This window comes from Ictalurus punctatus, chromosome 16 (genome assembly GCF_001660625.3).
Source record: "Ictalurus punctatus breed USDA103 chromosome 16, Coco_2.0, whole genome shotgun sequence".
In the NCBI taxonomy this organism is placed as follows: Eukaryota; Metazoa; Chordata; class Actinopteri; order Siluriformes; family Ictaluridae; genus Ictalurus; species Ictalurus punctatus.
In genome coordinates, this window is record NC_030431.2 from 20,208,523 (window position 1) to 20,223,523 (window position 15,001).

The 15,001-nt window shown below is 36.5% G+C and overlaps 1 protein-coding gene across 1 annotated transcript in view; it reads right to left on the minus strand.

Moving 5' to 3' along the window:
* musk (muscle, skeletal, receptor tyrosine kinase) overlaps positions 1-11,106 on the minus strand; it is a 31,304-nt gene extending 20,198 nt beyond the window's left edge. The window contains exons 1-6 of the mRNA XM_053686692.1: positions 10,831-11,106; positions 4,317-4,443; positions 4,084-4,235; positions 1,445-1,572; positions 1,168-1,309; positions 168-292 (exon numbers count right to left, since the gene is read on the minus strand). Of these exons, the coding sequence (XP_053542667.1) occupies positions 168-292; positions 1,168-1,309; positions 1,445-1,572; positions 4,084-4,235; positions 4,317-4,443; positions 10,831-10,909 (753 nt within the window). The 5' untranslated portion in view covers positions 10,910-11,106. The remainder of the gene's footprint in view (positions 1-167; positions 293-1,167; positions 1,310-1,444; positions 1,573-4,083; positions 4,236-4,316; positions 4,444-10,830) is intronic.
* Positions 11,107-15,001: the final 3,895 nt, after the last annotated feature.

Genomic DNA, 15,001 nt, shown 5'->3' on the forward strand with positions numbered 1-15,001 from the left:
GAAATTAAATTCCAATTAGTTTGTTCTCCAGAGCTTGAACAAAGATGATGAAGCCAAATGGGCTCAGAAGGCATAAAAAAAATAATATGAGGGAGGAAAGAGAAGCCTGTGGAAAAAAATAGTCTAGAAAAATAAGATACTGAGTGATATAATGGAAACGAGCTTACTGTATTCCCATTTTCCAGCCAAGTGATAGAAGGAACAGGGTTTCCAGTGGCATTGCACTCCAAGGCCACTTCAGTTCCAATCTGCACTTTCCTCTCTTTGGGAACTTTAAGTATTTTAGCAGGAGCTGAGAAAAGAAACAGTCATCATTATAAAGGATAGGGGGAAAGGGTAAAACACTACTATACAGAAAAATCCACACTGAACGACTTACATGTCTATATTTATAATTAATCTGTGATCTTTGATTTTATTTTATGATTAAATTCTGAGGTGACTTTTGGTTTATATGTCTGTCATCAAATGTTGGTCTGTTTTCATTTTGGCTAATTTATTCACAATGCTGTTCAACTACCTGCTAATACTGTTGGTGTTAGTAGGATTGAGAACTTGCTCAATTTTAACATGTATATTTCATTTGTATTTCTAAGGTATCCTGGGTTCTGGGTTAGTTTAGAATTAAAACAAAAACAAAAATACATAAGAATCTCAAATAACCTAAACTTTATACATTTTAACCTATACATTGGGTTAAATTACATTGTTTCCAAACTCTTCGTAATCTATATGACTTTTATTAAGACTACATCATAAAATTAATTAACAGAATGTGTTAACAAGATGTTAATACTTAACTATTACCACTTTTAATGGCTATTCATGTAGTATCACTCAGAGGCTATTAAAATATAAGCTTCATTATTTTCACATTTGCTAAGGATTAGCACATGTCTTAATTCATCATTAGGAAAGCATTAGGTATTTATTAATAAATGCTAATTTGAAGACCTTATACCCTGAAAAAAGAAAAGAAAAAAAGTTGACTTAACTTCTTAACTTGCTGCACAGCTTTTTTGAGTTTCAAAAAAGTTTAGTTCAGAAAAGAGTTTTGTTTCTTTCTTTTTTTTTTTTTTTTTACAGTGTAGTAAAGGGTTACTGAACTGGTGTCCAAACAGACTCATATATATACAGCATTTCAAGTGATTTTAAACATTATTTTACCTTGTACTTCAATGGTGGCTAGTTTTGAATAGGCAATCCCAAAGCTGTTCCTAGCCACACATCGGTATTGTCCTGCATCCTCTTTCCTGATATTGTGAATTTTTAAGGAGCCGAATTCCAAAATTGATATTCGGCTATCAGCCTGAAAGTCAAACCGAAGATAATGATATGCTAAGAGGTTACAAAAAAAAAACAAAAAAAAAAACGAAGTGGATCTTTTTCTTTAACATTATTATTATTTTCTTTGTCACTGGATATACACAACATATACACTTACCTTAATCAAATCATCACCTTTAAGCCAGGAAATTTCTGGTTTGGGATATCCTAATGTTACACATGGCAACACTGCCTTGGACTCCAATAGCTGCGTCACGTTTGTTGGATGTCTCTTAATCTGGGGCTCTGAAAATTAACAGTTCATAATTTTTGTTTCTATTGTATGTGCAAGTTATTTCAGTTGGGCAGTGATTGTTCAGGGATAAAGTTTCCAGGAAAGTTGTGCGCCCACCTTTGTAGTAGGTTTGTACTTTATATCATTTGTAAGTGATTTAAAATAAAATTATTAAATGTAATGTTTAAAATTTTTAATAAATGCAAGTTTTAAAAGTGATATTAAACCTGGGACAATCATTTTTAAAATGCCATGTTCATCTCTGTTTACATTCTAAGCTCAGAAAATAATTCCAAATTTGTAATACCATTTAGCCCGTATAACGCTTGTAAAAAAATGTAGCTGTATGAAACCTTAATCTGATAAAACATGCATTTAACTATTCAATAAATATGTTATACCCTCTTGGCTGACACTACTTGGCTGCATTTGGCTCTTTTTATTGAGTAACATTGTTGACTTTTTTTTTTTTAAAATAGCATTAGCAGATGCCCAAAATTTGGAAAACTAGCATCCATGCTAAAGTCACAGGGACTTTAAGAACGTTCTAATGATGTACTTAAAATCTATATTCTTTAAAATGAATTATTTTCTTTCAATCTATCATTTGGATAACAGTGTTATACATTCATAATGAACTCATTAGCCAATATCACAATATCATTAAAAAATAAAGAAAAATAATGAAAATACTTTTTTTCCCATGATCATCAGGAAATTTGGATAATGGAAATTCCTTTTTCCTGGTGGACTTATTCCAAATATTTTATGGGGTGAATGTGTTCAGGTAAAAGTTTTTGTGTCTTATAATGGATGCCTAATGGACATGGATGTTTCAAGCATGAGATGTTAAATAGATTCATACAGCAAGGCTAAAATAAGATATTGTAAATATTATATTTTAAGTTAAAGTGTAGTTCTAGTGGGCTAGGACATTCAAAAGTACTGAACATGGAAGTGCTGTTGGTAAAATATATTTTCCCTTTATTTTACATACATTTGTGAATGCAGTATCATTGGGACACAAATAACACACAGATTGTGGAATCACTCAGCTTCTTATATCCACAATCTTTTCTTAAAAGACAACTTAAGAGGCAGTTAGTTGGGAAAAAAAAAAGACTTGTTTTCAATATAATTGTAATTTTTCATAACAAACTGCTCCTTTAATGTTCAGTATCATGAACAGTTTAAGACTCCTATTCTAAAAACAGTTTTAATGCATAAGCCCAAATGCAAGTCTGACTTAGTCAAATACTAGAATTAGCATGGCTCTGTGAACTGGTTTAGAGATTTTATAATATATTCTGATTAATTTGAACAGAATTAGAGCCATTTCCACTGTTTAGCTATTTACAGCAGGGATGTACAACCCCAATTCAAAAAAAGTTGGGACAGTATTGAAAATGCTCATTTGTAAATGTACTTTGATTTGTATTTAAACAAAAAACGTATAAAGACAAGGTATTTGATGTGTTACCTAATCATCTGCATAGTTTTTTTTGAAGATAAACCTTTATTTTGAAATTGATGCATGCAACACGTTAGAAAAAAGTTGGGACGGGAATTTAAGACTAATAGTGATGTGACAATTTAAAATAAGAAGGTGATGTGAAACAGGTGACGCAATCGTAGTATATTATAGTATATAAGGAGCCTCCAAAAAAGGTCTAGTCCTTTAAGAGCAAGGGTGGGTCGAGACTCGCCAATCTGCCAACAGATGCATCAGTGAATAATCCAATATATATATAGGATTAATAATAATGTGTTCTTAATTAATACAAATAGGAAGCTCACTATTTGTCTTTTTATTATTAATAATAATAATATTGCTTGCCAGAAAGGTTCACAGGGCACCTGGTTGAGACTAGATCAAATCAAGATTAGGTTCCTGCAGGACATGACAAAGAATTTGCATGAACGTGAGGTTTTTCATGCAAGCGCGAGCGAGCGATCATATATGAAGCTTGTGAGACAAACAAATTCCATGTTTATTAACATGATGGGGCTACTTTACAGCATCCTTAGTAACTGCCTTGTCAAATTAAATTAGGCTACTAGATTATATATATTTTGGAAAATGGAACCAACTAGATCTGTTAGAAAATATTGCACACTGGTACAAACAAAAACAATAACTGCAAAACTGGGATAAAAAAACAGTCCTAAACACATCTCTATATGAGACCAGTCATGAACTCAAGTCATGTAGCTGAGGTTGAGGAACAGTCAGAGTCAGAATTTACACACCATGCTGAAAGTGCTGATCACTTATTCCCCCTAAATAAGAGCCAGCAAGCAAATAAATAACCAAACAGCGGGAGTTGAGACATGACGTAAATACCAGCACTCTCCCCAGAAGGTTATGGCTTTATTTCTAGGTCATTATAGCAGGAGAGCATCAGGTTTCTGGTTATGTAAGAGACTGTATCTCATGTTTGGACGTTTACGTTTAGAATATTACTTATAATATACAAAAACATATACTGTAGAATAGAAAAGATACAATATAGACAACATACTCATCTTTAGCTGCAAAGCTCCACAGCTTTTTGCTGGTTCTCCAATCCCATTATCAGCAGTGCAACAATATTCTCCACTGTCTGTGTCCTTCACATTGGGAATGATCAACATTTGGCCATTTTCTCTAATAATGTATCGAGAGTCATAGTGCCTGTAGCAAACAAAAGATTTTACATGATGAAATCTTAGAAGAGGTGTTAACTGATGAAAAATTTATGACTTGCTTACTAACCGTATAGGGTATTTATTACGCATCCATGTTATATCTGCTAGAGGGTGCGAGTCGACCTCACATATAAAAGTAGCATTATGATCCAGTAAGGCATCAACTGTCTCAAGTAAGGTTGTGATTTTCGGAGCTGAGAGAGAGACAGAAAAAGAGATGGATGGAGAAAGATTAATTAGCATCATAAACTGCAGAAATAGCATTCTCAATCTATTTAGCCTAACTAGACCTGGGCCATGAAAGGCAATATATCTCAAATGAGTCACACACAGTGGCGAAACCTAAGCAGTCAGTGAATCAAGGCTAGCACAGTTCCTCATCAATCAAGCTATGAAGGGAGGACAAATTTACAAGAAATATGACCATAAATAGCTACAGCACTTATGTCGCTGTTGTGAAATGAAACTTTCAAAACAACATAGTTGAAATTCTAACTGCTGATCTTTGCAACATTAAAGACTAATGACCTCAAAAGGGGGTCTCAGGGGAAAAAAAGTCATGTTGATAATTCCAATGACAAGATGGATATACAGTTGCAATCAAAATTATTCAACCCCCATTGCAAATCAGGTTTATTGTCAATTTACAGACTTTCAGATGTTTGCAATAAACAAATCAAACAAAAGCAATTGAAATAGTCCAACACAATGAATGCTTCAAGTGGTTTCCCCAAATTCAATTGAAAATGCAACTTATAATGATTTCTCCAGTCTCAAAATTACTCCACCCCTTCATGGGTACTTAGTAGAGCACCCTTTTGCTGTTCTGACCTGCTGCAAACAAGATGCATAACCAGACACCAGCTTCTTGAAACATTCCTAAGGAATTTTAGCCTCCAGTTCAGTAATATTCTTGGGTGTGCGTGCTGCAACCGCCTTCTTTAGATCCCACCAGAGATTTTCTATGGGGTTCAAGTCAGGTGACCGTGATGGCCCTGTAGAATCTTCCAGGACTTCTTCTGCAACCAAGACTTGGTGGAATTTGAGGTATGATTGGGATCATTGTCCTGTTGGAAGGTCCAATGAAGCCCAAGCTTCAGCTTCCTCACATACATCATGACGTTTTCTCCTAGGGTTTCCTGATACTTCAATGAATCCATCTTGCCTTCCACACGCTGCAGGTTTCCAGTGCCAGAGGATGCAAAGCAGCCCCAGAGCATCACTGAGCCACCACCGTGCTTTACTGTGGACAGAGTGTTCTTTCTTCATTCTTCTTCCTCCAGACATACCGCTGATCCATCATGCTGAAAAGTTCCATTTTTGTTTCATTGCACCACAGAACAGAATCCCAAAACTTCTGTGGCTTATTTATATGATTTTGAGCAGACATTTCTTGTGCTTTTGGGTCAGTAGTGGTGTACATCTTGGAGATCTGGCATGGAAACATTCTGCGTTTAGTACATTAGAAACATTCTGCGCCTTACTGTGCTCACTGAAACCTCAGTGCCTGTTGCCACCAAGTATTGCTGCAGGTCTTTTGCAGTCACTCAAGGGTTTTTCACAACCTGCCTTCTCAGAAATCTGGTTGCAGCCTTTGATAGCTTCCTTTTTCTGCCCTGTCCAGGTAGTGTACACTCAACAAACCCCTTTTCAGTTCAGGTATTTCCTGTGTTCCAGCTCAAGTTCACTGCAAACAGCTGAAAGTCTGTAAATGTTGAAAACAAACCTGATTTGCAATGAGAGTTCAATAATTTTGACTGCAACTGTATCACTGCTAGCATCACTTTGGCTTTATCTGTAAGCCTGCATAAATAAAGTTAAACAGGAACCACATTGTTTTTGGGAACAGAGAGTTTTATTGATTCATCTGTGGAGTCCTTTTTTGATGGATTCTAGTTTCCTAAAATGGTTCTGCTTTGAAAATTTTTTATTTAATAGTCTTAGTCCATGAATGGTAACTCTAACAAGAGCATGCTCCAACAAGAATCAATAAACTTCCACTAGAAAGCATCAGGAAAGGTTCCTTCAGAAGGACAAACCAAAGAACCGAGTAGGGTGTCACATGGTACCTTCTTTTGTGTAAATACATCTGAAAACTCTTTTAGCAGCTAGCCCATATACTAACTTAGTAGCCCATATACTACTCAGTATGTAGGCATGAAGGTACAGCACATGCTGCAGATTATTCTGATGGCTGAAAGCGGTGCTCATTAATAGTTTCATGTGAACAGAATGTTTTCTGATGCATTTGCTAATCTCTCTCTTCTGACTGTTGTTAGACTAGTATAGCATGCTAATATATCTAGCTTTGTTTAGATATTCATGTACTGGAGGAAGCAGCTCAGACAATAGATCATTCTGTCTTTCTTGCAGCTTTTTTCAAACATTACCATTGCTGCTAAGATACACTATATTGTAGTGTTGTGGTACTCTAGACCAGTCTTAAGACCACAAATCAATAGTTTTGGTCTTGTCATAAATTCGGGTGAAATTTTACTCTGTCTTGTCTCGGTCTCAGCCCACAAAGACTATTTTTTGACACCACCAAAGACTAGTAACTATGTTTCAAAATACTTCATCCTCTTATATTCAAAATAATATCACACAAGTACTTGTAATTCACAGCTGTATTTGGCCAAAACAAATTCTAATTTCTATGCATGATATTTACTTGCTGTGTGCTTAACTCAAAGGAAATGTGATTTGATTTGCAAAACATTATATATGATATACTGTTTATTGTAAAAAAAAAAACAAAAAAAAAACAAACCTACTTTTGTTTTACTAGCAAACCCATTTCATTTACCTCATGCACACTCCCTGACCAAACACCTCAACCCTTCTCCCATGTGTGCTTTATGTAGTAATGATATAAAATAAGATTACACTGCAGCACTTGCTTGAAGAATGGGCTATGCTTCACATGTCCCAAGTGTGTCCTAAATAATGTAGATATCACAACCAGAAAATGAACACAGCTGAACATCTGGTCTCGTTCTTGACTTGGACTGAGAAAATATCATATTTAATTTCTTGTCATCACTATACTATTTTCTTGGCTGCTACCGAAATAACTGCTATGTCCATATATGGTATAAGCTAATCTGCTGATTACTATGTCATAGTATGTTATGTGTACATTCACAACATTTTTATTATATTGTTATTCTTTTTGCACTACCTGTTATATCTGACACTTCCACACTAAAACTGTGTACTGGTCGGCACTACACTGTCACTTACTGTGCCCATTGTTCTGTTCTTATTAGTTCTTATACTGTATTGTGCTATTTGCACACTTTTGCACATTCACTTTATGTAGAAATGTGTAGGTCTTATTTAGTTCTGTGTTGTCTCATGTGGTTAGTTTGTTGTTTTATGTAGCACCATGGTCCTGGAGGAACATTGTTTCATTTCACTGTGCACTGTACCAGTTGTATATGGTTGAAATGACAATAAAAGCCACTTGAACTGACTTGACTTGGATTCAGCCATGTGTGGTGTTGACTCGTCTAGGTCTCATTTGTCTGTGATACTCAGTCTTGACTCAGACTTCATTGGCTACAGTCTTTGTCTTGACTCTGTCTCAACTAAGGTGGTGTTGAATGCAACAATACTAAAAGTATGGCCAAAAATATGTGGACACCTGACCATCATACCTATATGTCCTTGTTGAACATCTGGTTGCCCTTTTGCTGCCGTTACAGCCTCCACTCTTCTGGTAAGGCTTTCCAGTAGATGTTGGAATGTGGCTATGAGAATTTCTGCCCATTCTGTAACTAGAGTATTAGTGAAGTCAGGTACTAGTGATGTCAGTGTGAGAAGGCCTGGCTTTCCCATCCATCCCAATGGTGTTTAGTGGAACTGAGGTTAGGGCTCTCTGCAGGCCAATCGAATTCTTCGACATCTGCAAACCATCTTTATGGAGCTCGCTTTGTGCACAGGGGCATTGTCATGGTTTGAGCCCCTTAATTAAGTAAAGGGAAATTTTAAAGCTACAGCATACAAATGCATTCTATACAATTGTGTGCTTTCAACTTTGTGGCAACAGTTTGGGGAAGACCCTCATATTGCTGTGATGGTCAGGTGTCCACAAACATTTGGCCATATAGTGTATGGCACTACATAATAAATACTTTTGCAGACCCACTTACAAATTCTTACTTTATATGCCCTTTCCAGTCATAAACAAGGATTAGGAACATGCTAAAAGAGTATTCTATAATGAAATTAATGTATAACACCAAGCATGTGTTGTCCAAGCTATTTTCAGAGTCAGCCTATGTTTTTCTAGATTGAAAATAGAGACAACAGGAGACTCATTAAGAAAGACAGAGGAACAGGCCAGTTGTTTCCTGGTAGAACCTGTCATGTCAGATCCATGTCTGTTTTAGCAATTTCAGTCTCAGAATGTATATTGGAACAAGACCTAACATCAACAGAAATCAACACGAGTCCATCAGAAATGAACATAAAGGTTGGAACCAATATGGAATCAATATATCAAAACATGAATCAAGTTGACTCCAAATCAAAGGTATTTAAAGACATTCAACAGGAATAAACATGAGTCCTTCAGGAATAATCCAGGATAAATATAACCATGCAGAATTAACATGAGTCAATCAGGAATCAACAAGTCTACTACTAGACTCTACTAGGAATCAATATGACTCCATAAGAAATTAGTAATAATCAACAGGAATCAACACAGGAATCAGCTGGAACCAATATGACTCTAAAAGGAATCAGTAAAAAATTATAATCTTTACTTTAGTAAAGCATAAGAAGGTGGCCAATGCTTACATAACCCTACAAGCAAAATTCTGATGTAACACTACCCACTCACCACTGTTGATTTGTTAGCCAACATAAGTCACTCTCCAAGTTCACTTTCCTTTTGGTCAATTTATTTCATCCAGTTCTAGTCCCTGCACAGCATGTAAGTCAAGCCCCTGAAAAGTTCAGCCAGCGACTCAGTAATTTACACCATGACTCTGCAAACTTTGTTCATTCCCCACTCAGTTTTCTCATGTGGAAATATTAGCACTGGCTGACTGCTCCGTCTCGATCCTCTGGAACGCAACCTGGCAGTTCCTGATGTGAGAATCAGCGGATATGTCACCTCTTCCTCACACTGTTCCTGACTTTAGAAGAACGTCAGCCAAAGACTAACTTCACCCAGTCCTGTCTTGTCTATCTTAGCACCAGATCTAAACAACATTCACAATTTTAAGCTTCGCAATCTGTAACTTGTTTGGTGCTGATCCAACTGGACTACAAACCAAAGTACACCCCAGAAACCAATACTGATCTCAGAGAATGCTCTCTCCAACATCATCATTCATGTTTTGTTCTGTATTGCTCTAGTTGTTCTTTTACTGTGTCCAAGATAGATGGCCTTTGCTATATAGCTGATGAGAGATCATTCATTTATTTATTTTCCAGTGATGTGATGGTTTTACTGCAGGCATTTGGTTGTAATATATCAGTGTCAACTGTATGGCTTCAGAGCAGTTTGACAAATTGTAGCGAAACGTTTGCTTATCTTATTCATAAGATAATTTGTCATACATCTAGAATAAAACTTTCCAATGACAATATGTAATGCATAATAACTTTTACCTTATGATATGTTTATTAATAGCCTACTGTTTACACAATAGTCAAACATTTAAAAGAGGAAGAATGTTTTACCCCTTTTAACTATAAAAAAATATAAATTACGCACATTATTTAAATATGTACAATATTATTGGTTATTTTTTGGGACCAGAATGTTTTTGTTTTTTTCCCACCACTGTAATAAAATTTGAAAATCATGGATCCTCTGGCAATGCTTCATGAATCCCACCTTGAGAATCACAGCTTATAAAATCAGGATATAAAATCCATATTCTTCATACTGTATAATCCTTCATTTTGTATGGACTCTTTAAAAACTGTTCCCAAGGTTCTTGTAAAACTTTGCATGAAACCATGCGTGATCCTGTCACATTTACTGTCCTCATCTTGATTTCCTCATGACGCATTTGCCAGTTCCAAAATGATCAAATACATCTTCAAAAAATATTATAAACAGAAATATATGATTTTTCCCACATTACATCACTAGGCAATACATTTCAGCTCAAGGAATATGACATATGTTATATGCATATGACATATGCAGCCATTTTATCTAGCAATTTAATAAGCCTTGTGATGAATATGTTAGTTATTTAAATACTTAACAGTAAACATGTAAAAAGGATTAAATATAAGCTCGCTAATTTTATAATTGCCTGTTGCTATTATGTTCAGCTAGATGTTATTCATAGTCATGAAATTATTAGGTCCACAGTAGCAGATTTATATTAAGGTGCAAATGCCATGGAAGTGTCATAACTTCAACACCCGGTGCTGGATCCTCCTCATACTGCACATGGAACAATCACGGTACAGTTATAACAGCTTAAAAGTTGTATGGAAAGAATCTTGACATATATTGCTATACAGAACAACAACTGTGAAAGTCATTCACTCAAGATAAGTTTCAGTCAGTGAGGATTTCAGCTGTAACACAAAGCACGTTGACCCACCTCTCTGTACACCGCTGATCAGGCTGAGATGCAACAGCAGGAAGATCTGCAGCAATGGAATGTTTTCAAGAAGCTTCATATTTAAAGAAAGCTGCGTTTCAAACCGACTTTGAAAACTTATCCATCACCTTCATGTTAGAATCCTTGCAGTTTGTCTTTCACAAGACAGTTTTCCACACTGTGTGTGTGTGTGTGTGTGTGTGTGTGTGTGTGTGTGTGTGTGTGTGTGTGTGTGTGTGTGTGTGTGTACGAGGCCCGGCCACGCTGTCTGTCAGTGCTGTGCATGTATGGTTTACTGAAGCAGACGGACAGCAGCAGCTGCTTGATATCCATGCAGACACATGAACAGCTCAGAGCTCAGAGGAACCTTACGGTGCCGGTGGAGACGTAGAAAGCTGCCTCAGGAATGGCCAGAAAACTATGCTCCTATGTTACCTAACATATATTGAACACCTTATATATAGTGGGGGAAATACGTATTGAATGTGTCAACATTTTTTTTTTAGTAAATATATTTCCATTGAAGCTATTCAGATGAAATTTTCGCCAGACATCAGTGTTAACTCAAGAAATCCGCAAATATAAAGAATTCACAACATTAAAGCCCATATAAAAGTTATGTTTAATAAAGTGGAAAGACACAGGAAAAAAGTATTGAACATGCTAAGAAAAAGCAGTTTTCCAAGGCAAGGTAAGGCAAGGAACCAGCTGAAATCCGTAAGTAATTATACCCTCTATCTGTGCAAATTAATATCAGCGGGGTTAGTAAATTGATGGTCTATAAAAAGGCTTTTCATTACCAAGGTGTCATACAAGAAACATCTCACGATGGGTAAAAACAAAGAACTCTCCCAAGACCTTCGCAACCTTATTATTGCGAAACATATTGATGGAATCGGATACAGACATATTTAAAAACTTCTGAATCCTCCAGTAAGCACCACTGGGGCCATTATCCACTTGTGGAAGCAACATCACTCCGTCATCAACCGGCCATGCTCGGGAGCTCCTCGCAAGATTTCTGACCAGGGAGTCAGAAGAATAATCAGAAGAGTAGCCCAAGAGCCAAGGACCACTCGGAAAGAGCTCCAGAAATACCTGGAGGCAGTAGGTACCATCATCACAGAGAAAACAATAGGCAATGCATTTCACTGCTCACGCTCACTCCACAAGACTCCATTACTGAAGAAAACGCATGTCGAAGCTCGTTTCAACTCATTTGGACAAGCCTATGAAATACAGGGAGAGTGTAGTCTGGTCAGACGAGAGCACAATTTAACTTTTTGCTGTCATACTACGCTCCATGTTTGGAGAAGAAATGACACTGCACATCACCCTAAAAACACTGTACCAACAGTGAAGTTTGGAGGTGGAAGCATCATGGTGTGGGGCTGTTTTTTATCACATGGTACTAGCAGACTACACATAATTGAAGGAAAGATGAATGGATGATGAAGGATGATGAAGATGAGACGTGGGTGGACCTTCCAGCAGGACAACAATCCAAAGCATACAGCAAAGGAAACTCACTTGATTTCAGAAAAAAAAATCAAGGTGTTCGGATGGCCCAGTCAATCACCTGACTCGAATCCAATTGAACAAGATTTAAAGACAATATGATTAGAAGAATGGGCCAAAATCACACCTGAATACTACAGCCGATTAATTTCTTCATACAGGAAGCGTCTTGAAGTTGTCATTACAAAATTTGAGCTATCATGTTTAATACATTTTCCCTGTGTCACTCCTCTTTATTACACATAACTTAATTTATGGACTTTAATGTTTGGATCTTTATATGTGTGGATTTCTTGAACTAATACCAAAGTCTGGTGAAATTTTCATGTGAATAGCCTCATTGGGAAGATATTTACTGAAAAAAAATGTTGCCGTGTTCAATACATATTTCCCCTACTGTACATAAAGAGTGTCTGTGTGTTCTCTATGGTGGCATTAAATCTTGTCAGCTTTATCGTACTGAGTTAGTAGGTAAGTAATGTTATGAGGAAAATAATCAGATCAATAAAATCATTGTTGGTTACAAAAGACTGTACTACAATGAGGTCTACAGTAAGTGTGTAAGTATAATAATAATAATAATAATAATAATAATAATAATAATAATAATAATACATTATTAAGGAAAAAAGGACCTTATTGTTGGGTTTTACAGAGAACCTTTAAAGATTCCCCAAGAAGGACAAACTGAAAAACCCTTTAAGGAGCCAGGCAGAGGGACTGGATTAATTGGCTGCTAGCTAAATAAAATAAAATAAAATTTGGGAATTTGCATGTTATCCCAGTGTCTTGGGGCTTTCCTCTGCCAGTCCAGTGATATGCACAGTAGGCTGATTGGCATTTCCAAATTGTCCGTAGTATGTGCAATTGCACCCTGTGACGGGTTGGCTCCCTGTCCAGGGTGTCCCCGGCCTTGTGCCCTGAGTTCCCTGTGATAGGCTCCAGGCTCCCCCGTGACCTTGTGTACTATGAGCAGTATGGAAAATGGATTGATGGAAAATAAAATAGAATAGAATAAAATAAATAAATAGAAACATATAACTATCATCTTGGTTTGGAATAAAACCATACATTTTACAATAAACAAGTGATAACAGTAAAAGTGCAAATATGAAAATGCTATATAGAAAGCATGCAGGATATGACTATGTCTTCGGTGAGGAGTAAAACACAAACTAAGGAGTGTGCGGTTATAAGAAAATAATCAACTATGGTGATGTAGAGTGATACAGAGTCATGGGGCATAATGGAAAACAAAGTCACTTACCAACCCAAACTCATTTCAAAGCACATCCAAAACAGTATTTTATTCTTCTCATACCTCAGAAATTTGCCAATGATTATAATTACTTCATGCTGTTTATTTTTAGTTACTTTTAGTTACTATGTTAAACATATGAGGAATTTGTCTTGATGAGTGGGTCACGGGGGAGCCTATCCCAGGTAACTTAGGGCACAAGGTGAGGAACACCCTGGATGGGGTGCCAACCTATCACAGAGCACAATAGCACACACAATCAAACACTATGGACAATTTGGAAATGCCAGTTAAACTACAATGCATGTATTTGGACTGGGGGAGTAAACTGAAGTACCCGGAGGAAACCAATGAAGCTCAGGGAGAACATGCAAACTCCATACACACAGGGCAGATTTGAACCCTCAACACTGGAGGTGTGAGGCAAACATGCTAACTGCTAAGCCACCGACTGTGCCTCCGATAACTAAGTCACCATAAGATGAAGATGTGAAAATATATACAGTACTGCGCAAAAGTTTTAGGCACCCTATTTTTTTAGTACAAACTTTGTTATGGATTTTTTATTTTAAGACTACTACATAATCAAGTCAGTACAAAAAACATTTTAGATTCCCAAACATTAGATTTCTAGCACATAATTAAATGTTACAGAAATGTTACACAAAATGTTTGTATGTCAGTAAAGAAAGCAGCATATTACGTATGAGACCACTTTTCAGACAAAAAAAAACACAATGAAGGCTGCTGGGTTTCGCTGTAAAAATAAGAAGCAAGTGCAACAGTCAAAGCCTCCAGAAGAACTGTGGCTGGTTCTGCAAGATGCTCAATAAAAATTACAGCTCATTTCCTTATAAAACTGCACACATTGTACTGGAGACTAGTATTTTTCTTTTTATTTAAAAAATTTTGTCACACCAAATATTGACTTTGTTTCATTTACTACTGTTTATTGCTCTTTATGGTATTTTTTAAAAATGTAGAAATGTTTTATTTCATTATTTTGAAGACATCTTTGCTCTACAGCATGTTGATTAAATGTGATTATGGCAGGATATGTGAGCTTCTCTTCAGTGTGTGTACACAGCACTGTAGTTTCCTTTGTGTTAAATGAACAGAGCATCCAGCTCTCACTCACTCATAGCACTCATAGCAGCAGCGTGACTGGCACGGTGCCTGCATTCAGAAAGCTTTTGTGTGGTGGACCCACCTGTTGCCTGTTGGCCTGTGCACTCTGGTTTATTTTAAGCAAGCGAATGACATTTCCGAAAGTATGTGTTTATGCACCCATCTTCTTGGCTTTTGCCTTTTAGGGCTATAGTTGGGGAAAACCATTAAAAAAAAGAGAGCTCAGGTTATTCTAAGTGTCTCAGAGGATGGAAGAGAGCCAAGGAT